Source organism: Cervus canadensis, chromosome 23 (genome assembly GCF_019320065.1).
Source record: "Cervus canadensis isolate Bull #8, Minnesota chromosome 23, ASM1932006v1, whole genome shotgun sequence".
NCBI classification, from domain to species: domain Eukaryota; kingdom Metazoa; phylum Chordata; class Mammalia; order Artiodactyla; family Cervidae; genus Cervus; species Cervus canadensis.
In genome coordinates, this window is record NC_057408.1 from 49,279,400 (window position 1) to 49,305,256 (window position 25,857).

The following is a 25,857-nucleotide window of genomic DNA, read 5'->3' on the forward strand; positions in this document are numbered from 1 at the left end:
GTTTCCGTATTGTGGGTAGACGCTTTACCCTCTGGGCCACCAGGGAAGCCCTGAGGTTTAAGTTCTCCTAAAACCATCAGGGAGTCCACATAAAAGAGTTATATTCTGAATTCACCTTTATCTTAATGTAAATACAGAGGGATAGACACAGAAATAACTGTATCTATCTATCTATCTACCTACCTATCTATAACCATAAACAAGGACCCAGATCTTGGTTTCTAAATACTGTTCCTTAACAACAGGTACAAGGCACATTACACAAAATTTGTGAAGATGCTTTCCTACTTATTTATTTTTTTTGAACTTTTGAAAACTTTTATTTTATATACAAAGAGCTAGTATTATTTCCACCTAAGGTTGATGTGCTGGATGAGCCATCTAGGAAGATGGCTCTAAGGAAGATGGCTTCTAAGGAAGTTCAGTTAGTCCAACTTAATGAAGCCAATGTCCTTCGCATACTGGCGGAAACACTGGCGGCATGTATTGAGGCCGTATTTCCGGATCAGACCGTGCCGGTTTGAGCAGACCCGGCAAGAGCGAGGACCCTGGCCGAATTTTCTCGGATGGCTCCAGTAGAGCTGCTGGTGACCCATGTTGCTTTCTCAGCTGCAACGAGGTAAAAGGGCGATGCTTTCCTATTTAAAACTTGTCTTCATTTATGTCTTAGAATGTTTTAGCCTATCTTACTTTTAGCTTTATATCTTTTCCTGTGAGTTACTCCTTTACAATTAGGTTCAAATTTAAATATATGTGTATATATATATATGTATGTATACATACATACCTACCTATGTACATAATATAAGTTTTTTAATGTTTAAAAAGGAAAATGCTCAGGGCTTCCCTGGTGGCTCAGTAGTAAAGAATCTGCCTGCCAAGGCAGGAGACAAGTTCAATCCCTGGTCCGTGAAGATACCACATGCCCCAGGGCAACTAAGCCAGTGGGCCACAGCTACTGAGCCTGTGCTCTATAGCCCGGGAGCTCCAGCTACTAAAGCCTGCATGCCCTACGGCTGGTGCTCTGCAACAAGAGAAGCCACAGCAATAAGAAGCCTGCCCACTTCAACTAGAGAGTAGCCCCCACTTGCCATAGCTAGAGAAAAGCCACCCAAGCAATGAAGACCCAGCACAGCCAAAAAAACTTTTTAAAAAACTTTTTAAAAAGTAAAAATTCATTGTGACAATTTTAAAAAGAGAAGTATAAAGAAAAAAAATCTTTCAGTGGGTTTCTTAGTTTTGACTATTGATTGAAGTAGCTGAAATCTTTATTTTAAACATTTCTACAATAAATAATGAGCCACTGATATTTATTCATCTTTGAATGATTTTTTAAGACCATTTTATATTCTCTACTTGTGTTCTATTGCTACATAACAAATTACTACAAAATGAGCAGCTTAAAAGAATATGTTTATTTTCTAACAGTTTCCTTGGTCCAAGGGTCCAAGCACAACTTAGCTGAACCCTCTGCTGGGGGCTCTCACAAGGCTGCAATGAAGATGTTGGTCAGCTGTGTTTTCATTTGGAGGCTGAACTGGAGAAGAATCTGCTTTCAAGCTCATTCAGATGTTGGTGGAATTCCTTTCCCTGAAGGTGTAGCTGGTTGTCAGCTAGAGGCTACCCATAAGCCCTAGAGACCATCACTACTTCCCTGTCATGTGGCTCTCTCTATGGGCAGTTTATAGGGCTGTTGGCTTCCTCAAGGTCATCAGGAGAACTTTTAGCTCCGGTATGCTAAGCTAGAGGCTTCCCTGGTAGCTCAGCCGCTAAAGAATCCGCCTGCAATGCAGGAGACCCCGGTTGGATTCCTGGGTCGGGAAGATCCCTTGGAGAAGAGATAGGCTACCCACTCCAGTATTCTTGGGTCCCTGGTGGCTCAGGAGGGAAGGAATCTGCCTGCAATGTGGGAAACCTGGATTCAATCCCTGGGATGGGAAGATCCCCTGGAGGAGGGCATGGCAACCCACCCTAGTATCCTTGCCTGGAGAAAGCCATGGACAGAGGAGCCTGATGGGCTACAGTCCATGGGGTCACAAAGAGTTGGACGTGACTGAGCGACTAAGCACAGCACAGTATGCTAAACTCAGTTCAGTTCAGTCACTCAGTCATGTCTGACTCTTTACAACCCCATGGACTGCAGCACACCAGGCCTCCCTGTCTATTACCAACTCCCGGAGTTTATTCAAACTCATGTCCATCGAGTCGGTGATGCCATCCAGCCATCTCATCCTCTGTCGTCCCCTTCTCCTCCTGCCCCCTAATCCCTCTGAGCATCACGGTCTTTACCAATGAGTCAGCTCTTTGCATGAGGTGGCCAAAGTATTGGAGTTTCAGCTTCAGCACCAGTCCCTCCAATGAACACCCAGGACAGATCTCCTTTAGGATGGACTGGTCGGATCTCCTTGCAGTCCAAGGATCTCTCAAGAGTCTTCTCCACCACCACAGTTCAAAAGCATCAATTCTTCAGTGCTCAGCTTTCTTTATAGTCCAACTCTCACATCCATATGTGACTACTGGAAAAATCATAGCCTTGACTAGACGGACCTTTGTTGGCAAAGTAATGTCTTTGCTTTTTAATATGCTATCTAGGTTGGTCATAACTTTCCTTCTAAGAAGTAAGCATCTTTTAATTTCATGGCTGCAGTCACCATCTGCAGTGATTTTGGAGCCCCCAAAATTAAAGTTTGCCACTGTTTCCACTGTTTCTCCATCTATTTGCCATGAAGTGACAGGACTGGATGCCATGATCTTTGTTTTTTGCATGTTGAGTTTTAAGCCAACTTTTTCATTCTCTTCTTTCACTATCATCAAGAGGCTTTTTAGTTCTTCACTTTCTGCCATAAGGGTGGTGTCATCTGCATATCTGAGATTATTGATATTTCTCCTGGCAATCTTGATTCCAGCTTGTGCTTCCTCCAGCCCAGTGTTTCTCATTATGTACTCCACATATAAATTAAATAAGCAGGGTGACAATAAACAGCCTTGATGTACTCCTTTTCCTATTTGGAACCAGTCTGTTGTTCCATGTCCAGTTCTAACTGTTGCTTCCTGACCTGCATACACATTTCTCAAGAGGCAGGTCAGGTGGTCTGGTATTCCCATCTCTTTCAGAATTTTCCACAGTTTATTGTGATCCACACAGTCAAAGGCTTTGGCATAGTCAATAAAGCAGAAATAGATATTTTTCTGGAACTCTCTTGCTTTTTTGATGATCCAGCGGATGTTGGCAATTTGATCTCTGGTTCCTCTGCCTTTTCTAAATCCAGCTTGAACATCTGGAAGTTTACGGTTCACGTATTGTTGAAGCCTGGCTTGAAGAATTTTGAGCGTTACTTTGCTAGCATGTGAGATGAGTGCAATTGTGCAGTAGTTTGAGCATTCTTTGGCATTGCTTTTCTTAGGGAATGCTAAGCTAGAATCATATAATACAATGTAATCACAGGAGTGGTAACATTGCATCACTTTTTTCCTATTCTATCAGATAGAAGTCAGTCACAGGTTGTATCTGTGCTCAAGGAGAAAGGACTATACAAAGGCATGGGCACCAGGAGGAAGAGATCACTGGGATTGTGTTGGGGTCTGAGCTTTCATTTCCTCATCTAAATTGGAAAAGAAAGAAAGAAAGTGAAGTTGCTCAGTCGTGTCCAGCTCTTTGCGACCCCATGGACTGTAGCCTACCAGGTTCCTCCGTCCATGGGATTTTCCAGGCAAGAATACTGAAGTGGGTTGCCATTTCCTTCTCCAGATCTAAATTGGAAGTAATAGGGAATTTCCTGGCAGTCCAGTGGTTAGGACTCCATGCTTTCATTGCTGAGGGTCTGGGTTCAATCCACGGTCAGGGAACTAAGATACCACAAACTGGGTGGTGGAGCCACAGAGAAAAAAAGGAAGTAATGGCTTTTTTTTTTTTGTAATTGGAGTATAGTTGCTTTACAATGTTGTGTTAGTCTCAGCGAAGTGAATCAGCTATCAGTCAGTCAGTCAGTTCAGTCGCTCAGTCATGTCGGACTCTTTGCGATCCCATGAATCGCAGCACGCCAGGCCTCCCTGTCCATCACCAACTCCCAGAGTTTACTCAAACTCATGCCCATCAAGTCGGTGATGCCATCCAGCCATCTCATCCTCTGTCGTCCCCTTCTCCTCCTGCCCCCAATCCCTCCCAGCATCAGGGTCTTTTCCAATGAGTCAACTCTTCGAATGTGGTGGCCAAAGTATTGGAGTTTCAGTTTCAGCATCAGTCCTTCCAATGAACACCCAGGACTGATCTCCTTTAGGATGGACTGGTTGGATCTCCTTGCAGTCCGAGGGACTCTCAAGAGTTTTCTCCAACACCATAGTTCTCTATACATATTCATATATCCCATCTTTTGGGGGTTTCCTTCCCATTTAAGTCACCTATACTACACAGTATAGGCACAGAGTTCCCTATACTACACAGTAGGTTCTCATTGTGTGTGTTAGTTGCCATCTCATCCAACCATTTCATCCTTTGTTGCCCCCTTCTCCTTTTGCCTTCAATCCTTCCCAGTATCAGGGTCTTTTCCGATGAGTGGGCTCTTCGATTCAGGTGGCCAAAGTATTGGAGTTTCAGTTTCAACTTCAGCATCAATCCTTCCAATGAATATTCAGGGTTGATTTCCTTTAGGATTGACTGGTTTGATTGCCTTGCTGTCCAAGGGACTCTCAAAAGTCTTCATGCTTGTATGTCTATCACCATCTCCAAACTCATCCCCCTGCCTCCCCTCCCCTCTTGGTGTACATACATTTGGTCTCTAGCTCTGTGTCTCTATTTCTGCTTGGAAGTAATGGCTCTTTTCTTAAGGAAGATTCTGAATGTGCTTCTTACAGGAAATGTTGCAGGGAGGAAGCCAGTTCTGACTCCACGGTGGAACTTTCTTTGACTTGCTTTTCATTGCTTTTGTTTTATAATGATACAGAGTGGTTTGCCTCAGAGAATCCTGCCCCTCTGCCTGACTGTCAAACTAAAGTGCCTTTGTTCAGAACCCTCTTCACCAGTGGATGACAGGAAAGAAGAAATTAACACATCCTCTGCCTGAGGCTTGCCATTCTAGGAGATATTTGCAAGATTAATGGCCTTTTTTACTTTACTTTCCTCACCTCCCCTCATCTCTAATATGTAAAAGAACCTGACATCCAGACCCCAATAAAATGGTTCTCTTGGGGCACTAGCCTGCCATCTTGTTGGTCGCCGATACTCCAATTATACTCTCCTCCTTGCCTCAAGACCTCCTCTCTTGGATTCATTGGCCTATTGTGCAGGGAGCAGAGAGTGAGCCTGGACTTAGTGACAGAAAGAAACTTGGGCCTCTTCCATTTCAACCATTTTATTTTAGAGACTAGACATTGGAGGCTCTGAAAGAGTAAATGATCTAAGCTTGGTGGATGAGTTCAGAATTGCTTACTTGCAGGTAAGCACCTTTTCTGCACACTGGGATGCCAATGAAGAATTTTATATTTTTCACTTCAAACTTTAGCAAAATGAAATACACATGTATCTATTGGTGGGGCAGGGTAGAAAGCAGGAACAGGCATTGCAAAGAATGCAGCAAGTAAATTGTCAAGTATGGCAACCATCATGGCAATCACCACATGCCTTTGCGTTTCTGGGTGTGTTCAAGCACAAGAGTCAGTGACTGAAAGAGAATTACTTACATTCAGGTGGAGGCCAACACATACATTATTTCATTTAGTCACCTTAATAACTCTATAAGGCAAAAATTACTGTTCTACAGACTGAAAAACGATAACAATTATTCTGAGTAATGGCAACCATTAAGTTGCAACGACCAAACCACAGCCAAACAACATAAACTGCTCATTCTTGCCCAATCCATTTCCCTCTCACTTATTTATACCATTAATTTACAATTCTGTGAACTCTGTCATAGTCTACACAGCCCTTGCCTTTTTCCCTTTGCATTCTTGGTACCTTCTGGTGCAAGGAGCTCATAACAACGGATTGTTAAAGCTTCTAATCCCTTTAGATGCATGTGAGCAGCTCCTGGCTTTAGTCATGTTGCCATAAATAAGCCTAGCAGGGGCTACTTCATAAATGGTTTCTCCTCTGTACATTAGGTAACTCTCAATTTCCATGTGTCTATAAGTTGAAAATGTTAAAGAACCACAAATAAGCTTTTAAAAATGTTGAATCCCAGTTTCTACTCTTGATCTCATTTATTTTCAAGAACCACTTCTCATTTAAGGCATACTCAGCTACTTAAAGGATTCAGGGAGATTTAAAGTCACTACGAGTGCCCTTACTGTTGACTTGTTTGTAGACTATTTTTTCTCTTTTGATAGTTTTCAGGAGGTAACACAGCTTCCTCGGGGGATGTAGGATTTTTTTTTTTCACTACGTAGGGCATTCTCCCAACATGCTTGAACTTCCCAAATCTTCTAACTCCAGGGTATCCTTCCCCGGCACCCTAAACCTGCTGGTTCATTATATACAGGGCTAACCAAGACCCTGCCGGAATCGGTCAAGGTCATCGGGGCAGGTGCCAGTCGGCCAGGACCTGAAAGCGCGCTTCCAGGCCCATGTCCATCTTCGCTCTCCCGCTCCCACCCCGACTCTGGGGGTTCGCTCCGGCTGACGGCGACTTGGTCCGGAGACGCCTCCTCCGCCCTCGCGGTGGCCCTGCTTGGCACCGCGCCTCTGGAAGCTTCCTGAGTGGCAGGCGGTGGGGGCGGCCCGGGGGAAACCGGGGCGGAGCCGGCGGCGGCCTGGGGGCCGGGCTACGCCTCCGTGGGTTGATCGACCGCGCCCGGAAGCCGCGCTCAGCCGGGCTGCAGCCGCTCGGGCGGAAGGTCCGAGGCATCCCCGCGCCCGCTGTCGCCGGCTAGCCGGCCTCCCGCCCCAAGACCCGCGCTCCCGCGGTCCCCGCGCCATGCAGCGCCTAGCCATGGACTTGCGGATGCTCTCCCGGGAGCTCTCGCACTACCTGGAGCATCAAGTCCGGGTGGGTTTCTTCGGTTCAGGCGTGGGCTTCTCCCTGATCCTGGGCTTCAGCGTCGCTTACGCCTGCTACTACCTGAGCAGCATTGCCAAGGTGAGCCGGGGGATGCCGCGGGCGCCTTGGCGCAGGGCCGCGGGCAGCTTTGCCGGGAGTGACAACAGCAGGCGAAGCCGGAGGTGCCGCTGCAAGCCAAGGGCGAGTGGCCGGGGCTGTCCGGGGGGCCCCTTTCCCCGGCATCTGATGGATGCCCTCCGAGAGCGCGGGACCCTGCTGACCTCGGCGCGGGTGGCGCTGCCCGGTCACCTTTCGCTAACCCGGCGGAGCTGCCCCAGAGATGCTCTCTTAACATTTTTCAGGGTGACTCCCGGGCGTCAACTCTCGCCTTTCCCTAGAGGGATTTAATAAACCGCTCTTAGGTTCGTTGTGTTTGAAGAACTTGCATCAGGCTTCCAAGAAGGATGTTAATCAGACTGGTCTCGCGCGCTGGGGGACTAGTCTGCGCTTGTTACTGGTTTACGGTTGGCAGAAACTTTGCTCTGTTCTGGGCCCTTCGCTGATACTGGCTCTCTCCACAGAAGCCCCAGTTAGTGACGGGGGGTGAGAGTTTCAGCCGCTTCCTTCAGGACCACTGTCCCGTGGTGACAGAAACCTACTACCCGACCGTCTGGTGCTGGGAGAGTCGAGGACAGACGCTGCTGAGACCTTTCATCACTTCCAAGCCCCTGGTGCAGTACAGGAAGTATGTAAATTTCCATTTTTCAGTCATTTCTTCAAAGTCACAGTGTTTTGCATACTTTCAGTGTTTGGTTCATAGAACCTCTGGCTTAGGAAGTATATAGAAGAGCAAGGAGGGATGTAGGTGGAAGGTATGTGTGCCACACACGCGCAACTGCAGGAAGATATTCACGTGTCACCTTTCATCACTGTGCGGGGGAGGTGCTCCGGTGTAAACGTTTGTTTCTAAGATGAGAGGTGCTTGGGACTTACTCTTTTCCCAATTTGCCCTGCATCTGGCTCTGAGAACCTAGTTTCTTTGATGATGTACATTGAGCTGGTGGTGGGGGTGAGATGGGTGCCAGTTAATTTGGACTTTCTGTGATGGACCCCAGTAAAGTGCTTATCATATTGATAAGCAAATGGGTTTCGATGCTAATGTCCTTAAGGTGTTAAAAGATGTGGTCCAGAATATATTAGTAACCAGGAGATTTAAATGGTGCCTATTATTAATTTTCCTGAGTCATCTATTCCTTTCTGGAATTTCTTTTGTTGCCTGGAACTTGCACTATTTATTTGGGAAAATTCTTCAAGGTTGTAGATACTGCGTGAGAAGTACTTTGAAACCTTTAAGAAGCCAATTTTGTAATATGCACTATGAGGAGACTGCATTGTAGAGTGAAGACAGAAAGAGCAGTGACCAGTTCAGCAGTTTACTTATTCATCATTTCCGTGTTGAATTATTTGGGTGACCTCAATCAAATAGGGGCTAAATGCTGGGTATTTCAGAGTAATGAGGAAATGATTAAAATAAGTATGTGAAGTAGTGGGCTAAATGCTGGGTATTTCAGAGTAATGAGGAAATGATTAAAATAAGTATGTGAAGTAGTTTGAAGTTCATTTTTATATACTACCTTTTACTCATCTTGCTGAAAATACTTATTGTAGTAATTTTGTGACATCCATGCAATGGAAGAAAGTGACGTGTGTGTCAGTGGATGCATAAAAAAGTTATTTTAAGATGACTAAATAATGTCAGGTATATATACAGAATTAAGAACTAACATTAAGACATGACTTGCGGGACTTCCATGGTTGTCCAGTGTTTAAGTGCCCTTCCAATGCAGGGGTTGTGGGTTTGATCGATCCCTGGTCAGGGAACTAAGATCCCACATGCCATGTGGTGTGGCCAAAAAAAAAAAAACAACAAAAAAACCATGACTTGAAACACTAAAGGAGTATATCTTTTATATTATTTCTTTCAGTGAACTTATTAAAACTGCAGATGGAGGACAAATTTCCCTGGACTGGTTTGATAATGATAACAGTAAGCGTTATATGGATGCCAGCACCCGACCTACTGTCTTATTGTTGCCTGGCCTCACTGGAACAAGCAAGGAATCCTATATCCTTCATATGATCCACCTCAGTGAAGAACTAGGATACAGGTACCCATGAATGATTTCTTTTATTTTTCACTTAATTCATTTTAAATGAGGCTTCACTGTGTCTACATGTTTGTTTCTGAAATACTTGTTATTTCTTCCATGGATTAAGTAATCCCCTAAATTATTATTTTTCCCTGCTTCTTCCTTCCTCTTTGTTCAGGAAAATGCGTAACTGAATCATTTCACAGAAAATAGCACTTCGTCACTGAGTAACAGATTTTGGCCAAACAAATGAATTAAATTAGAATCACCTAGGAATTATAGGACCTAGGCCTGAGAAGCAGTACGTCACAGTGAAGGGATTGCTAGGAGAACAGCAATTACAAACCCTTGAGAGACCACACAGGGGTCCTCATGTCAGACTTCATATTTGAACCCTGGGTCCCCTAGTCTTCTCTCATCAGATCAAATCGATCCCAATATTCAGAGTCAGCTTGTAGATCATCCTTATCTTTCCAAAGGTGATCTGTGCCTTTTCTGTCCACCTGAGTTTGCAGGTGCGCAAGGCCAGGGCCCAGTTAACGATGGTGCAGCATTTTTAAGTAATTATTATTCAACTCAGTCACCAGATACTATTTAATTTTTCTGAGCAACTTAGCAACTTTAAGTTTCTGGTTGAGCTCTAAAATTTTAAAGCAGAGTCATGTGAAAGGTACTGCTGTTTTGAGCCTTAGTCTTTTTTTGCCAATGATACTTATGGTTGTGGAACACTGTGAGTTGCAGTTAAAGTAGAGTTGTTATCTTTTCTTAAACTTAGAGACTTGTTTGTATAAAAAACTGATGTTGACTTTATATTAATAAAAACACTTTGATATAAAGAAGAAAATGCAAAAAAAAAGAGAGAAGAGAATACCATAATAGCTGATTCAATTTTAATAAGTTGACTCTGATTTTTTTTATAGATAAAGCTGATTTTGTTCATGAGGTGACAGTCTCTTGGAAGTTTTAAGATGGTATTCCAGAATTATGATTCCAATTAAATTTCCACTCAGAAATAGCAGGAATTTTATTATTATCCCATGTTTAAGCACCGTCTAGTTAGTTCTGAGGCTTGATTCCAATTTTCTTGCTGAAACAGTCATGCTGAAAAAGTACAGATCATAAAACCTTTTGTACATATTTAAATTTCTGATTCTATACTTTGCCTGAAGTGTCACCCAAGATTTAGAAAGTGCTTTTGAAAATAGTGACTTTTAAAAATGGTTTACATCAAAAAAATCTTAAAAAACTGGAATTAGAACTGCCATATGACCCAGCAATCCCACTTCTGGGCATACACACCAAGGAAACCAGATCTGAATGAGACACGTGCACCCCAGTGTTCATCGCAGCACTGTTTATAATAGCCAGGACATGGAAGCAACCTAGATGCCCATCAGCAGACGAATGGATAAGGAAGCTGTGGTACATATACACCATGGAATATTACTCAGCCATAAAAAGAATTCATTTGAATCAGTTCTAATGAGATGGATGAAACTGGAGCCCATTATACAGAGTGAAGTAAGGCAGAAAGATAAAGACCAATACAGTATACTAACACATATATATGGAATTTAGAAAGATGGTAACGATAACCCTATATGCAAAACAGAAAAAGAGACACAGATGTACAGAACAGACTTTTGGACCCTGTGGGAGAAGGCGAGGGTGGGATGTTTCGAGAGAACAGCATCAAAACATGTATATTATCTATAGTGAAACAGATCACCAGCCCAGGCTGGATGCATGAGACAAGTGGTCAGGCCTGGTGCACTGGGAAGACCCAGAGGAATCGGGTGGAGAGGGAGGTGGCAGAGGGGATCGGGATGGGGAATACATATAAATCCATGGCTGATTCATGTCAATGTATGACAAAACCCACTACAATACTGTAAAGTAATTAGCCTCCAACTAATAAAAATAAATGAAAAAAAATTAAAAAAAAAAAAAAACAGTTTACATCAAAAAAATCTTTGAAGAAAAAAAAATGGGGAGGGGACTTCCCTGGCACTCTAGTGGTTAAGACTTTGCCTTCCAGTGCAGGGAGTGGGGTCTGATCCCTAGTTGTGATACTAAGATCCGACATGCCTCTTGGTCAAAAAACCAAAACATAAAAAGAAGTAATATTGTAACAAATTCAATAAAGACATTTAAAAAATGGTCCACATCAAAAAAAAAAAATCTTTAAAAAATAAAAACAATGTAATTGTAGGGAGATGGGGAGGAAGAGGGATGGACTGGGAGTTTGGGGTTAATAGATACAAACTATTGCATTTAGAATTGATAAACAACAAGGTCCTACTATATAGCACAGGGAACTATATCTAGTCTCCTAAGGTAAGCCATAGTGGAAAAGAATATAAGAATGTATACATGTATGTGTAACTGTACACATAAATAGACAAAACACAATGTAGTGAAAACTCAAAGACTGAATCTCATCAGCTGTAGAGTTGCCAGTAGGTGTGGCTTTTTCCATCACGTGTAAAAATTTCCAAATTTTATTACCATGGCTATCATTACACTGTGCTTCAAAGCTGTGAATGTGAAAAAGTGAAGTTGCTCAGTCGAGTCTGACTCTTTGCGACCCCATGGACTGTAGCCTACCAGGCTCCTCCGTCCATGGGATTTTCCAGGCAAGAGTACTGGAGTGGGCTGCCATTTCCTTCTCCAGGGGATCTTCCCAACCCAGGGATCAAACCCGGGTCTCCTGCGCTGCAGACAGATGCTTTAGGAAGGTTCTAGTTTCCCTAAGGGCTAAAATCTCTTCTACTGATTTAGAAATTTATTGAGAATGTACAATAAGGAAGGCTTTACACTGTGAAGGGAAACAGAGTTATGGCCAATTGCCCTTATGACAAGGAGCTTAGAGAGGGACAGGCTAGACCAGTTCACTGTTGGCTGCTTGAAGACAGCTTATTTGGGTTTCAGGAACTCTAATGCTGAGTCACACTGGGTTGAAGGTAGCAGAATGTATGAATAAACAATGACCAGTAAACTTTTCAATAGCCTTTGGGCCTAACCTCATTTGTTTTTAACTGCAAGGAATCTCTGACCCTAGGTTGAGAGGGCTAGCTTTTGTTGTATAACAAATTATCCCCAAACATAGTAGCTAAAAACAGCAGCATTTCTGCTCACAATTCCGTGGGTCAACAAAAGTTTGAGCTGAGCTCCGCTGGGTGGTTCTTCTGGCCTTGGCTGGAATGATTCATGCATTTGTGGTCAGCAGCCAGGGAAACTCTGGACTTGGGAGTCATCTGCAGCGATGGCTTATGTCAGCTCCACATGATCTTTCACCCTCCATCAGGCTCACCAGTGTTCACTGGGTGGCAGAGGGTCCCAAGAGTCCAAAAGTCAGATCTCCCTGGCGGTCCAGTGGTTAAGAATCTGCATGCCAATGCAGGTGTCATGGGTTTGAAGAAGATCCCACGTGCTGTGGGGCAACTAAGCCTGTGCACCACAGCTGCTGAGCCCTGCTCTAGAGCCTGTGCTCTGCAACAAGAGAAGCCACAGCAATGAAAAGCCTGCAAACCACAATGAAGAGTAGCCCCCACTCGCCACAACTAGAGAAAACCCATGCACAGCAATGAAGACCCAGCACAGCCAAAATAAATAAATTTAAAAAAAATGTTTTTAAAAAGAACCTAAAGTGACAACTGCAAGTCTTCTTTAGGCCCATTCCCTGGTGGTGGCTCAGACAAGTGAAGAATCTGCCTGCAGTGCAGGAGACCCAGGTTCGATCCCTGAATCAGAAAGATCCCCTGCAGAAGGGAATGGTAACCCACTGCAGTATTCTTGTCTGGAGAATTCTATGGACAGAGGAGCCTGGCGGGCTGTAGTTCATGGGGTCACAAAGAGTCAGACATGACTGAGCAACCAACACTGCAGTTTAAGCACTCTCATAATATTGTTTCTGCCAGATTGTAGTCAAAACAAGTCATGTGGTCAGCCTTAAGTCAGAAGGTGGGAATTTAGACTCCACCTCCTATTAAGTATGTTTGCAATCTATTGGAGACAGTGAGGTGGTTTCAGTGCCACTGACATTAAAAAAAAAAAAAAAAAATGGATCCTGTTCTTTGGTACAAGTCTAGACTGAGTCCTTAGGCTGCAAAACAGATCTAAGTCACTGATGATCCCTTGCATGGGATGAAGCAGATAACAGAGCTTAGGGAAAGGTGTGTAACGTGGGGGAAAGTGCATGTGCTTTAAAGCCAGGTCTGGGTTCAAATGTTGGAACTGCCACTTGCTGAGGGACCCTGGGCAACTAATTTTTAGCTTCCCCAATATAGCTTCTCACTTACTACAGAGCTGAAATGAACTAGAGTGTATCAGGTGGTTTCATGCCTTGAACAAAGCAGGTCTGTAGATATGTTTGTCTTCCTTCATGAGCTTTTTATTCCCTGAGAACAGTAGAACAGTTTTTTTAATAGTTTAAAGATCAAGTACAAGCAAACCCGCTTCTTGGGAAACATCTAGTTTCCTCACAGGAATGCTTGTACATTATGATAATGTTTTCTATACAGTAGAGTTGCACAAGCACCCAAATATCAGGAGGGTGCATGTGCCTTCAAGCCTTAGTTACTATCTTATGTAAAGTTCAAGTTTATAGGGAGGGTTGTGCATTCTGTCAGGTCACCAGGGAATCACTGATGTTTCACTGGTGAGATATGATTTAGAGGCAACCTAACTCCTTTCATGTGTTACTCTTAAGTAGATGTCTTTTCCTGTACCCAAAAACTAAAAAAGAGGCAGAGCTTTTCTGTTAAAGTTCACTAATTCAAAATTAATAATGAAAGGAAACTAAGCTAAGGGTCATGTAAGGTAATTGTGAGCAAAGGAGGGCAAAGGTAAATGAAACTGAATGGGGAATACTTGGCTTGTCTTCACTGACAGAGTGCACCACGTACTCCCTGAATTAACTTGTCTCTGGGAGAAGAGAATTTGCTGAGTCAGACAACTCCAGTCATTCTTCCAAATTGTATCAATCAGAAAAGTCCATCTCCCAGAGAGCAAATAAGGTAAGAAGACCAGGAGGCCAAGAGTGTATTTAGAGAGAAGCCCTCTCAGAAACCAAAGTACTGAAGAAAAAATTATTCCCTATAATAAGTTATACCCATATAATTGATAAAGTAGCTGGAAATCTCATTCATTTCTCCAAGATTTCTTTTTTAAAAAATTCTATTCAATAACACAGCCTAAGAGGTATTATTTTGCATACAAGGATAATATCCTGTTTTCTTAAATCTTTTTCTCATTCTCTGAAGAAGTTCCAACACTTCCCCAGTGGCTCAGTGGTAAACAATCTGCCTGCCAATGCAGGAGACATAGGACATTCAGGTTCGATCCCTGGGTTGGAAAGAGCCCCAGGAGGAGAAAGGGCAACCTACTCCAGTATTCTTGCCGGGAAAATCCCATGGACAGAGGAGCCTGGTGGGCTATAGTCCACGGGGTCTCAAAGAGTCAGACACTATTGAAACAAACAGTATACTGTATACTACTTCAAGTAAGGTCAGAGAGAAAAATGGTAACTCTAAGAGCATCTTAATCATCTTCTGTTGAGACCGTTCATCTATTTTATGCCACCCCCAACTAATATTTAAAAAGAGTGACCCATCCAGAATTGTGCAATAATAAGTTCATTGACATCTAGGTCAGTTATTAAGTATTTTGGCACAATCAAGTACAGTATCAGAACCTCTGTTCTCAAAGAGCATAAGCACAGTCTAGTGGAACTGGCAGAGAATATTCAGGAATAAGGAAGAAATTCATTAGAGAGGACCAGGATTGGCTCCAAGTGACAGAATACTCAAAATAACAGTGACTTAAACAAGATACAGGTTTATTTCTCTCTCATGTGAAAATCTAAGAAGGTGAACTGAGATTCTGTAGCATCAGAAGAGCAAGTTTTGGGACTTTCCCAGTGATCCAGTGGCTAAAACTCTTTGCTCCCAAGCAGGGGGCCCAGGTTCAATCCCTGGCCAGGGAACTAGATCCCACATGCTGCAACTAAGAATAAATAAATACTCAGTCGAATGGCTGAGTCGAATAAATAAATGGCTCAGTCGAATAAATAAATACTTTAAATAAATAAATAAATACTTTTTGAAAAAACGTAAGTATCTTTTATCATGTTGCTTCATAACTTATGGCTGCTTCAGCTCCAGCTGTCACATCTACATTCCAATCCCCAAGAAGAAGAAAAAAGGGAGACTAGAGAAGGCACCATCTTTTTTTTAAGGATGCTTTGCAACACATGTGCTTGTCAGTTTTGCTTTCCTCACATGGGTCTGCTCTTTCTTAGCTGGAAAGGATGTTTGAGAGTAAAGTCTTTATTTGGGGCAGCTATGTGTACCCAGAGGAAACTGGGGGACTCTGTTACTGAGGAAGAAGGACAGGGTGGATATTGAGAGATCCGTGACAGCCTCCAGCACTGACTGATCAAGCATTGCAAATGCCAGGATTCTGTACTACCAGGAAGCAAGCGAGACATTTCATAGAGGGAAGAAATAGGTCAGCATGGTTGGATGCAACTGAAAGGGCCAGGAGAATGAGGGTAGATAAAGCACAGTTTGAGAAGATGTAGTAGGGCGGGAGGAAGGAAGCCCAGCTGCTGGGCAACAAAGGCCTCAGGAGACAAGAGTGAGTCACACATTTGTTTGTTTTTTTGGCTGAATGGCTTCCAGGAGCCTAGTTCCCTGACCAGGGATTGAACATGGGACCCCTGCAATGGAAGTGTGGAGTCCTAACCCGTGGACTGCCTGGAATTCCTGGGTCACACAGTTAAATTTTGACAGAGAAATGAGAGAAACAGCAGAAGAGGACAAAAGGATCAAGTGAGGAATTAGTCAAGATTGCAGGCTTATGTTTCAAAAAATTTGCTTCTTGCCACACTTAAAAAATACTCACAGGGACTTTCCTGGTATCTTAGTGGTAAAGAATCCTCCTGCCAATGCAGGAGACCCGGGTTCAATCCCTGACCCAGGAAGATCCCACATACTGTGGAACAACTAAGCCCTTGCACTGCAGGTACTGAAGCCGGTGTGCCCTAGAGCCTGTGTTTGGCAACAGGAGAAACCACAGCAGTGAGAAGCCCCCACAGTGCAAATAGAGAGTAGCCGCAGCTCACTGCTTCCATGGTGGTAAAGAATCTGACTGAAATGCAGGCGACCTGAGTTCAAAAGCCTGGATCTGGAAGATCCCCTGGAGAAGGTAATGGCTACCCACTCCAATATTCTTGCCTGGAGAATGCCACGGACAGAGGAGACTGGCGGACCATAGTCCATGGGGTTGCAAAGAGTTGGACACGACTGAGCACCTAACACCCCTAACACACAAGCTGCTCACTGCAACTTGAGAAAAGCCCGCAGCAAGGAAGACCCAGCACAGCCAAAAAGAAAGAAATTAAAAAAAAAAAAAAAAAATTTAAAAGATCATTAAAAAAATAAAGAAAGCCTGATTTTCTTCTGTGGTTTGACAGGACTGACATCTCCTGTCCTTCATGGCAGAGCCCACTTTTGGGAGCAAGGATGTCAGTGTCCATCATTTATCTTTCTGAGATATTTGAAGTGGGCGATGATTTATTTTTTAAATTTTAAGATGTTTAATAGATGTATGAAGTGGACAAAGAAGTAAAGGTCAAGTGGATCAAATGCTTCAGCAAATGTCTTTTCAACATGAAGGTAATGCAGAAATACAAACAATTTCAGTGTCAACCTTTGACCATCAATAACTCTTTTACCTATCAGAAAGAAGAAAATTAGAGATATTTGTTTCCTAGTTTAAAACTTGCCATTATTGTAACTCTTTGAGCTATAAATGTTTCAGGAAGAATAAATACACATCACATGCAGAGAACTCAGAATTTCTTGATAACACCACATAGTTGCTAATATAGATACATCAACCTAATATTTATGTTATCTCCTTTTATCACTTTTTGAATTTTTTCTTTTTAATTTTCTCTATTAGCTACTGTAGATTGTTTTAGCCTAAGAGCTACTCCTTTATTCTCCTTTCCCTTAAAGTGGGAGATGACTTTAAAGAGGTTAAAATTTGACTAATTGCAAATGTTCCTTCTCTTTCCAGTTTGGAGTTTGGGCTTGCACATTTTTTTATGTAGAGGAAGTAGCACCAGTGGAGGTAGATGGTTAGCTTTTCCTGAAGCATTAAGAGCACAGTGGAGGGCTCTCCGAAGACTCTTCTCGAGGGAGGAAGGAAGAGGAGAATGAACTATTGAAAATCAGGCACAAAAACGAAAGGATGAGTTTGATTACTAGTCAAAGCTATGGTTTTCCCAGTAGTCATGTACGAATGTGAGAATTGGACCGTAAAGAAGGCTGAATGCCAAAGAATTGATGCTTTTGAACTGTGGTGCTGGCGAAGACTCTTGAGAGCCCCTTGGACTGCAAAGAAATCAAACCAGTGAATCTTAAAGGGAATCAACCCTGAATATTCACTAGAAGGACTGATGCTAAAGCTGAAGTTCTGGTACTTTGGCTTCCTGCTGCAGAGAGCCAACTCGTTGGAAAATACCCTGATACTGGGAAGGATTTTGGGCAGGAGAAGAGAGTGACAGAGGATGAGATGGTTGGATGGCATCACCAACTCAATGAACATGAGTTTGCGCAAACTCATGGTTTTGAGCTTTTGAGTTTTGAGCAAACTCAAGGAGATGGTGAAAGACAGGGCAGCCTGGCATGCTGCAGTCCATGGGATCGTAAGAGTTGGACACAGCTTAGTGACTGAACAATAATCTAAAAGCAGTATCTTAGATAAGACATTGTTTTAAATTAACATCAGAATGTTTTTTATCTGAAAGTATGTTTATGATCTGTTGTTAAAATAATTTCATTTTTGAAGTTTTGAGAATGAGTCAGTTAACTTGATTATTCATGAGACTGGCTAGATGAGATAATGCTAAATGTTAGAAAGCACTGAATGAGGTACTTAGCTTGTTTAATGGCAATTCTGAGAAAGGATATGGTGGATGCCAACAAGTAATCCTGTTCTCTAGGGAACTCGCTGTTAGATGTTCCACTATAAAATGATACCTTAATTAACAAACTCTCAGGGACAAAGCTCTTTTTATCAGAGCTGACGTGCCCTCAAAGGGTACTCTGTGTTCAGAGCACCCATCTTTTTGGAAAAAGAGACTTTAATGTTACTAGCTTAGATAGCATGGGGCAGCATAGTGAGCTGGTTAAGTGGATCACTAAGTCAAATCTGCCTGCATTCAAATTCCAGCTTTGTCACATACTACCCGTGCTTCCATGACAAATTATTTAGTTAATCTGTGCCTCCATTTTCTCATCTGTAAAGACCACCTATACTTCATAGGGTTATAAGGATTGCGTGTAATGTGTATGAAGAACCTTGGCCCATGATGAACATTTGTTAAAGCATTAAGCTAGGAAAGTTAAAGGAGTGAATCAGGCCATGGTCTGGCTTAGAAAAGGCCCTCGGACTTCCCTGGCGATCAAGTGGTTAAGATTCTGCACTTCCAGTGTAAAGGGTATGGGTTCCATCCCAGGTCAGGGAATTGAGTTCCCACATGCCTCACATTCTTTTAGTCTGTTCAGATGGAAATGAGGTACTTACTGCCTTGGCCCTATTACCAGCTGAGAAACCATCCTAGGAGAGCCCAGAGACAGCAGTGTGCCTGGCCAGGCAGTGGGAGGAACAGGGAGAAGGAAGGTGAGATCTGGCTAAGGTGGAGCAGCCGTTGGAATCTACATCTTAGAACACATACATGTCTCTGACTCGGTTTGGGGAGATAAAGTTGCCAGTAGTGAGCTGTGATGTAGAGTAATTCCTGTTAGTTCATTATTATTTTTTTTTATTAAGTTATTAATGTAGAACTCTTTTGTTCTTAAATAGGATTTTCTGTAGGTTAGTTCCACTGGGTCTTAAGTTGACAGAAATATCAAAGAGACCCAGCTAGAATTCAAATGAGTAAGATAAAATATGAGAACGTCAGAAAACAACTGAGTAAATGTTGGGGGAAATGGGAGCACTAATGGGGAAGAAAGATTCCAATAAGACATTTTCAGAGTTTGTTGAAAGAGAACTCTTGACACTAATGGTATAATAAGGTTTTCAGCTTCCTCACATCAAAGATAACTGACGTTTTCCCCTTGCGGCCCTGGTTTTAAAATATTTAGCCTAATAAATTGCATTTAGCTAAATGTTAACTTGTTGGTCTTTTTTTGTTTTAAATTCACAAGGGCACTTAGAGCTTGTGATCAGCAAGAAATAATTAGAGTTGCTATTTTTGTTTACTGTAATTAAATTAAGCTTTGTTGAGTGTCTGCCACATAATAGGTGCTATACACAAGTTATTTTATTTAATATGAACTCAATTGCAAGATATATATTACTAACCCCATTTTACCAACCAAAAACAGAACTATGGTGTTAGTAATTTCACCAAAATTAAACAGTGTGACAGGGTTAAGTTCCCACTATGCAGCCTTGCTGCAGAAAAATGCATGAATTCAGTTCAGTTCAGTTCAGTCACTCAGTCGTGTCTGACTCTTTGTGACCCCATGGACTGCAACTCTCCAGGCTTCCTTGTCCATCACCAACTGACTTCTGTTAGGCTCTTTGACATCTTGGTCATTTTTGAAAACTCTCCTTTACTACATTTTCACATGGATGTCTCAGGCTCCCAACTTGGGAACAATTAGCTCCTCAAGTCCCGTGACTTTTGCTTATAGAGATAATGTAGACCTGTAATATCATAGGATTCAATTTTATCAGGAAACTGAAGACACGACAGGCAAATAAGTCATGTTTCCTACTCAGAGAATAGATTTTATAGGGAAAGAGTTGAAACAAGAGAGTGAGAGAATGAGGCTCATGATTTATGAATTAACTTTCATTGTTCTCCATTACCATGTGATAATCAGCAGCTAGGCATTAATACAGTCAGTAATATAGTCTTGTTAATTATGTGTTTGATTTCTGATGCTTCATATTCTAGAAGAAAGTATATGAATTATATTTGTCTGTCTTGATGTCTTTCTGATCTCAGTGAGGCTGGAAATATTCAGGTATTATCATTTTTTAATAAGAATGTATTATGCTGTTGGATGTAATGTTATACAAATGTAAATTGGGTTAAGATAGTTGATTAGGTTATACAAATGTGAATTAGGCTAAGATAGTTGTTAGTGTTATTCATATACTTTATATCTTTACTAGTTTTTTTGTCTAGCTGATATGAGGATCTTAAAATCAACTATGATTATGGATTTTCTATTTTCCCATTTAATTCTATCAATTTTTATGTCATGTATTTGGAACCTCTGTTATTAGTCACATGTACATTTATGATCGTTAATCTTCCTATGAATGAACTCTTACATCATTATGATATGTCCTTCTTTGTCTCTGGTTGTAACATCTATCTGATATTACTGTATCCACTCTGTCCTACTTAGGCTTATCATTTATGTGATATATCTCTTTTTATACATGAACTTTCAAAGTATCTGTGTTTATTTGCAGGGCACTGCTTGTAGATAGCATATAGTTGGGTCTTGAAGGTTTTTATCCAGTCTGACAACATCTGCCTTTTAATTAGAGCTTTTAAGTCCAATCACATTTAATGTCATTATCAGTATGGTAGATATAGATTTTACTGTTTTACTGTTTTATGATTTTTTTATTCCCTCCTTCCCCTGTCACTTTTCTCTCTCTTTTTGAGTCTATGAATTGTGTCTTTTAAAATCAAATTTGTAAAAATTTTGGCCATTATTTCTTTAAATATTTTTTCTGTCCTATTCTCTCCTCTCCTTCTGGATCCAAAATTACAGGTATGTTAGATCTTTTGATAATGTGCCCAAATCAATGAACTTTTATTCATTTTTTCCCAATCTTTTTTTTTCCTCTCTCATCTTGAGATTGGAACTGCAATTTGTAAATCCAGTGAATATTTTTTATTCCAGTATTGTATTTTTTCAACCTAGGTTTTCCATTTTTGATAGGTTTTATTGTTCTGCTGATATTTCCTTTAAAAGAAAATTCATTACAAGCTAATTTTCATCTATGGCTTTGAGGATAGTTTTCAAAACTGCTTTAAATCCACACCTATTAATTCTAACACCTTGGACTGTCTCAACTTCAGTTACGTTGATTATCTTATCTCTTGAGTTGGGCCACATTTTTCTGTTTCTTCAGAGTATAGTAATTGTGGATTTTGTTCTGAACAGCTTGAATGATCCATTGTAGAGACTCTGGATTCTGTTATGTATTTCTAAAGAGTTTTCTAATGACTGATTTTTGTTTTTCAGGGAGATAATTTGGGTAAATTCAAACTTAAAACTCCGTCCCAGCTGCAGTAGACAGCAGCTGAAATCTCTGTACAGGTTTTCATCCTTCACTGGGCTGCTTGGGACCCATGTCACAGAAAACTCAGTCAGAGCTTTGCACCCAGTGTTTTTATACAGAATTTAGGCCTCTGCCTCTGTATCTTTCTCTTTTCTGAGATTTCCCCCCTCATTTTCTCTTATAGTTGCAGCAAATTCTGTTTTCTGATTTTCAAGCCCACGAGGCTGAACATTTTTTTTTTTTTTGAGACTGAACATTTTTATTTGACCTTTATCTATTACTGGATAATGCCAGCTGGTGCCTCCCCTCAGGCAAAAAGCTGTGAAAGGAGACTTACCCAATGCCATTTTTTTCCTTCCAAGTGTCAAGTCCCATTTAGTTTCTGCCTGCTTTGGTTGTTCTCCATTGCCTTTATAATTTATCAAGCATTTAATTATTATTCTATGGAAGGACTGGCCTTGCAGGATCTACCATGACATTTCTGGAAGCAGAACTTCCTTGTCATCTTTCCTTAACCTGGCAGTCTGCACCCTAAGCCTATTTTGATCCTAACTTATTTTTTTTTTAATTTTCTTTAGTTTCTATCATTAGCCTAGTATATAGTCATGTTTCAGCTAACACGATCTATTTTCTCATCCCTTAGAAACTTTTATACATTCCTACATGGTGGCTCAGATGGTTAAGAATCTGCCTGTGATGCAGGAGGCTTGGTCTTCCCGATCCCTAGGTCAGGAAGATCCCCTGGAGAAGGGAATGGCAACCCACTCCAGTATTCTTGCCTGGACAATACCATGGACAGAGGAGCCTGGAGGGCTACAGTCCTTGGGGTCACAAAGAGTTGGACACGACTGAGCAGCTAATACTTTCACGTTTTCTTCTTGAGGCCAGGAATCTTATATCTTTATTTTGTTTTTCTCCTACAAGCACTAACTGAATCTTTAATTCAGTAGCTTGTCTGTTCAATAAATTTTTGAATGAACGAGTCATTCCAATATTAATATTCATGTAAAATGCCTAGAAGATGATCTAGCACACTGATAAATATTATCTGTTGTTATTACCTAAAATAAAAATGATGATCTCTGAATATTCTTCTCACTCCAGCCTTTGCTGGTTATTCTTTTCATTCATAGACTTAAAGACTCGTGGAATCTTAGAACTGAAAAACAAAGTTATATGATAAAAATTCCTTTGTTCTTGTGGATCACTGGGCTTGAGCAGATTCAAGGCTGTCTGACCCATTTCATTGTAATAGTGGTTCTCAACCAAGTGGTTCTCAATAGCCCCCCTACAAAGAGGTACTTGATCCAAAATGCCCATGGTGCCTAACGTTGAGAAATCCTGCCTTGCGGGTAGCTCTCTGCCTCTTAGTTCACCTTCATTAAGAGCTTTCCTAGTTAATGTGGTCTGTTGTCATAGAAAATTCTCAATCCCAGATTTTATTTATTTAGTGTCTCCTCTTTATTTGTATTTTACCTGTTTTAAGAAGAAAATTTATATAGTTAAAATGCGTAGGAAAAATAAGTTTTACAGAACAATTTCCCTCATATACATACCCTTTAAAATTACTTGGGGGGGAACTTCTCTGGTGGTCCAGTGGCTAAGACTCCATACTCCCAATGCAGGGGGCTTGGTTTGAATCCTGGTCAGGGAACTTGATCCCAGATGCCACATCTAAGAGTTTGAATGGATCCTGCATGTCACAACTAAGACCTGGTGCAGTCAAATAAATAAAACTTTAAAAATACATAGATAAATAGTTTGGGAGAAATTGTGAAAATAATTTAGATAGAGCAGTTAGAAAGTTAACAGGGGCCTATCAAATGTCTTACGAAGAGTAGTTCTTTTTCAACCAGTCCTTTTCATTTTGCTAAAGTGTCCCCTGACGATGGTGAAGGCAGAAAAGGGGTTAAATGAGAGCAGCTAACTGATTGTCACCAATTGGATGGGAGAAGGGAGCCATGGGGAAGCCTTCAGGCTTCCTGCCTCCAAAGCTGCTCTGTCTCATCCTCCTGTATCTCTCCACCTCATTCCCAAGGCTAGAGGTAGATACAGTGTTGAACGCATATCTTAATCCATAGAAGTACATACAGATGATTGAACAGGGTCAAGAACAAAGGCCTGTGGAGGAGTCAGGACACTTTCTCCTCTAGTGAGAGGTATTGGAGCTGTGAGCCACTGTTCAGAGTTGCCTAAAAGAAAGTGCAGACATCTCTGTCTGCAGTTTGGAAGAAAATCCCAGGTTCGTAGGCTGCTCTTGCCAGAGTGTGCAGATCATCACTTTCTTTTCTCTCACTAGCTCTGTCCCCTTCTCTCAGGGGACAGTCACATGATGATATCTTACCCTGGAATCCAATTTTTATCCTGAAGTCATGTTTACATGCTGAAAGTGGTTCTTTTCTGAATGATGGAAAGCTTCAAGGTCATAATTAAATTTAGCCCCAATTCCTGTGTTATTTAGGTGCTTATGCAATAAATACAAGTGGCTGTCTTGCCATTCTTTTTTAGCAAAGACTGACCATGCAGCATTTTAACTTTCCTGCGGGTTTTTGTAGTATATTTAAAATCTTTCTCTGAATAGTCAGTAAAATGTAATATTTCTAGCTTTTTCTCAAATCAGAATTTTGTGATTTTAAAACATATGTCTTCTTTAAGTTCAGTTCAGTTGAGTTTAGTTCAGTCACTCAGTCATGTCTGACTCTTTGCAACCCCATGGACTGCAGCACTCCAGGCTTCCCTGTCCATTACCAACTCCCAGAGTTGACTCAAACTCATGTCCATTGAGTCAGTGATGACATCTAACCTCTGTCCCCTTCTCCTCCCACCTTTAATCTTTCCCAGCATCAGAGTCTTTTCAAATGAGTCAGTTCTTCGCATCATATGACCAAAGAATTGGAGTTTCAAATTCAGCATCAGCCTTTCTAATGAATATTTAGGACTAATTTCCTTTAGGATGGACTGGTTGGATCTCCTTGCTATCCAAAGGACTCTCAAGAGTCTTTTCCAACACCACAGTCAAAAGCATCACTTCTTCGGCACTCAGCTTTCTTTATAGTCCAACTCTCACATCCATACATGACTACTGGAAAAACCATAGCTTTGACTAGACGGACCTTTGTTGGCAAAGTAATGTCTCTGCTTTTTAATATGCTATCTAGGTTGGTCATAACTTTCCTTCCAAGGATCAAGCATCTCTTAATTTCATGGCTACAGTCACCATCTGCAGTGATTTTGAAGCCCCCCAAAATAAAGTCTGTCACTGTTTCCATTGTTTCCCCATCTATTTGCCATGAAGTGATGACACCAGATGCCATGATCTTCGTTTTCTGAATGTTGAGTTTTAAGCCAACTTTTTCACTCTCCTCTTTCACTTCCATCAAGGGGCTCTTTAGTTCTTCACTTTCTGCCATAAGGGTGGTGTCATCTGCATATCTGAGGTTATTGATATTTCTCCCAGCAATCTTGATTTGTGCTTCATCCAGTCCAGCATTTCACATGATGTACTCTGTGTATAAGTTAAATAAACAGGGTGACAGTATACAGCCTTGACCTACTCCTTTCCCTATTTGGAACCAGTCTCTTGTTGCATGTCCAGTTCTAACTGTTGCTTCCTGACCTGCATACAGATTATCAAGAGGCAGGTCAGGTGGTCTGCTATTCCCATCTCTTTCAGAATTTTCCACAGTTTGTTGTGATCCACACAATCAAAGGCTTTGGCAGAGTCAATAAAGCAGAAGTAGATGTTTTTCTGAAACTCTCTTGCTTTTTTGATGATCCAGTGGATGTTGGCAATTTGATTTCTGATTCCTCTGTGTTTTCTAAATCCAGCTTAAACATCTGGAAGTTCATGGTTCACGTACTGTTGAAGCCTGGCTTCGAGAATTTTGAGCGTTACTTTGCTAGCATGTGAGATGAGTGCAATTGTGTGATAGTCTGAGCATTCTTTGGCATTGCCTTTCTTTGGAATTGGAATGAAAACTGACCTTTTCTAGTCCTTTGGCCACTGCTAAGTTTTCCAAATTTACTGGCATATTGAATGCAGCACTTTCACAGCATCATCTTTTAGGATTTGAAATAGCTCAACTGGAATTCCATCACCTCCACTAGCTTTGTTCATAGTGATGCTTCCTAAGGCCCACTTAACTTCGCATTCCAGGATGTCTGACTCTAGGTGAGTGATCACATCATCATGATTATCTGGGTCGTGAAGATCTTTTTTGTATAGTTCTGTGTATTCTTGCCACCTCTTCTTAATAACTTCTGTTTGTGTTAGGTTCATACCATTTCTGTCCTTTATTGTGCCCAACTTTGTATGAAATGTTCCCTTGGTAGCTCTAATTTTCTTGAAGAGATCTCTAGTCTTTTCCATTCTATTGTTTTCCTCTATTTCTTTGCATTGATCA

General features: G+C 41.5%; 3 protein-coding genes across 3 annotated transcripts in view; 1 reads left to right on the forward strand and 2 right to left on the reverse strand.

Moving 5' to 3' along the window:
• Positions 1–14,090, reverse strand: part of LOC122425757 (putative 60S ribosomal protein L39-like 5) — a 28,187-nt gene extending 14,097 nt beyond the window's left edge. The window contains exons 1-3 of the mRNA XM_043444360.1: positions 14,080–14,090; positions 12,598–12,600; positions 10,433–10,452 (exon numbers count right to left, since the gene is read on the reverse strand). The gene's annotated coding sequence lies outside the window, so the exon portion shown is untranslated. The remainder of the gene's footprint in view (positions 1–10,432; positions 10,453–12,597; positions 12,601–14,079) is intronic.
• LOC122425755 (40S ribosomal protein S29-like) lies at positions 417–24,676 on the reverse strand. The gene is made up of 4 exons (XM_043444359.1): positions 24,666–24,676; positions 14,080–14,092; positions 2,070–2,080; positions 417–609 (listed from the first exon to the last, which is right to left on the reverse strand). The coding sequence occupies exon 4, from the start codon at positions 594–596 to the stop codon at positions 426–428; it is 171 nt and encodes a 56-aa protein (XP_043300294.1). The 5' UTR covers positions 597–609; positions 2,070–2,080; positions 14,080–14,092; positions 24,666–24,676; the 3' UTR covers positions 417–425.
• ABHD3 (abhydrolase domain containing 3, phospholipase) overlaps positions 6,784–25,857 on the forward strand; it is a 56,762-nt gene continuing 37,688 nt past the window's right edge. The window contains exons 1-3 of the mRNA XM_043444357.1: positions 6,784–7,073; positions 7,556–7,719; positions 8,960–9,142. Of these exons, the coding sequence (XP_043300292.1) occupies positions 6,912–7,073; positions 7,556–7,719; positions 8,960–9,142 (509 nt within the window). The 5' untranslated portion in view covers positions 6,784–6,911. The remainder of the gene's footprint in view (positions 7,074–7,555; positions 7,720–8,959; positions 9,143–25,857) is intronic.

Excerpts from the sequence above, each read along its gene's own strand:
- LOC122425755 (XM_043444359.1), bottom strand. The coding sequence starts at position 596 with ATGGGTCACCAGCAGCTCTACTGGAGCCATCCGAGAAAATTCGGCCAG.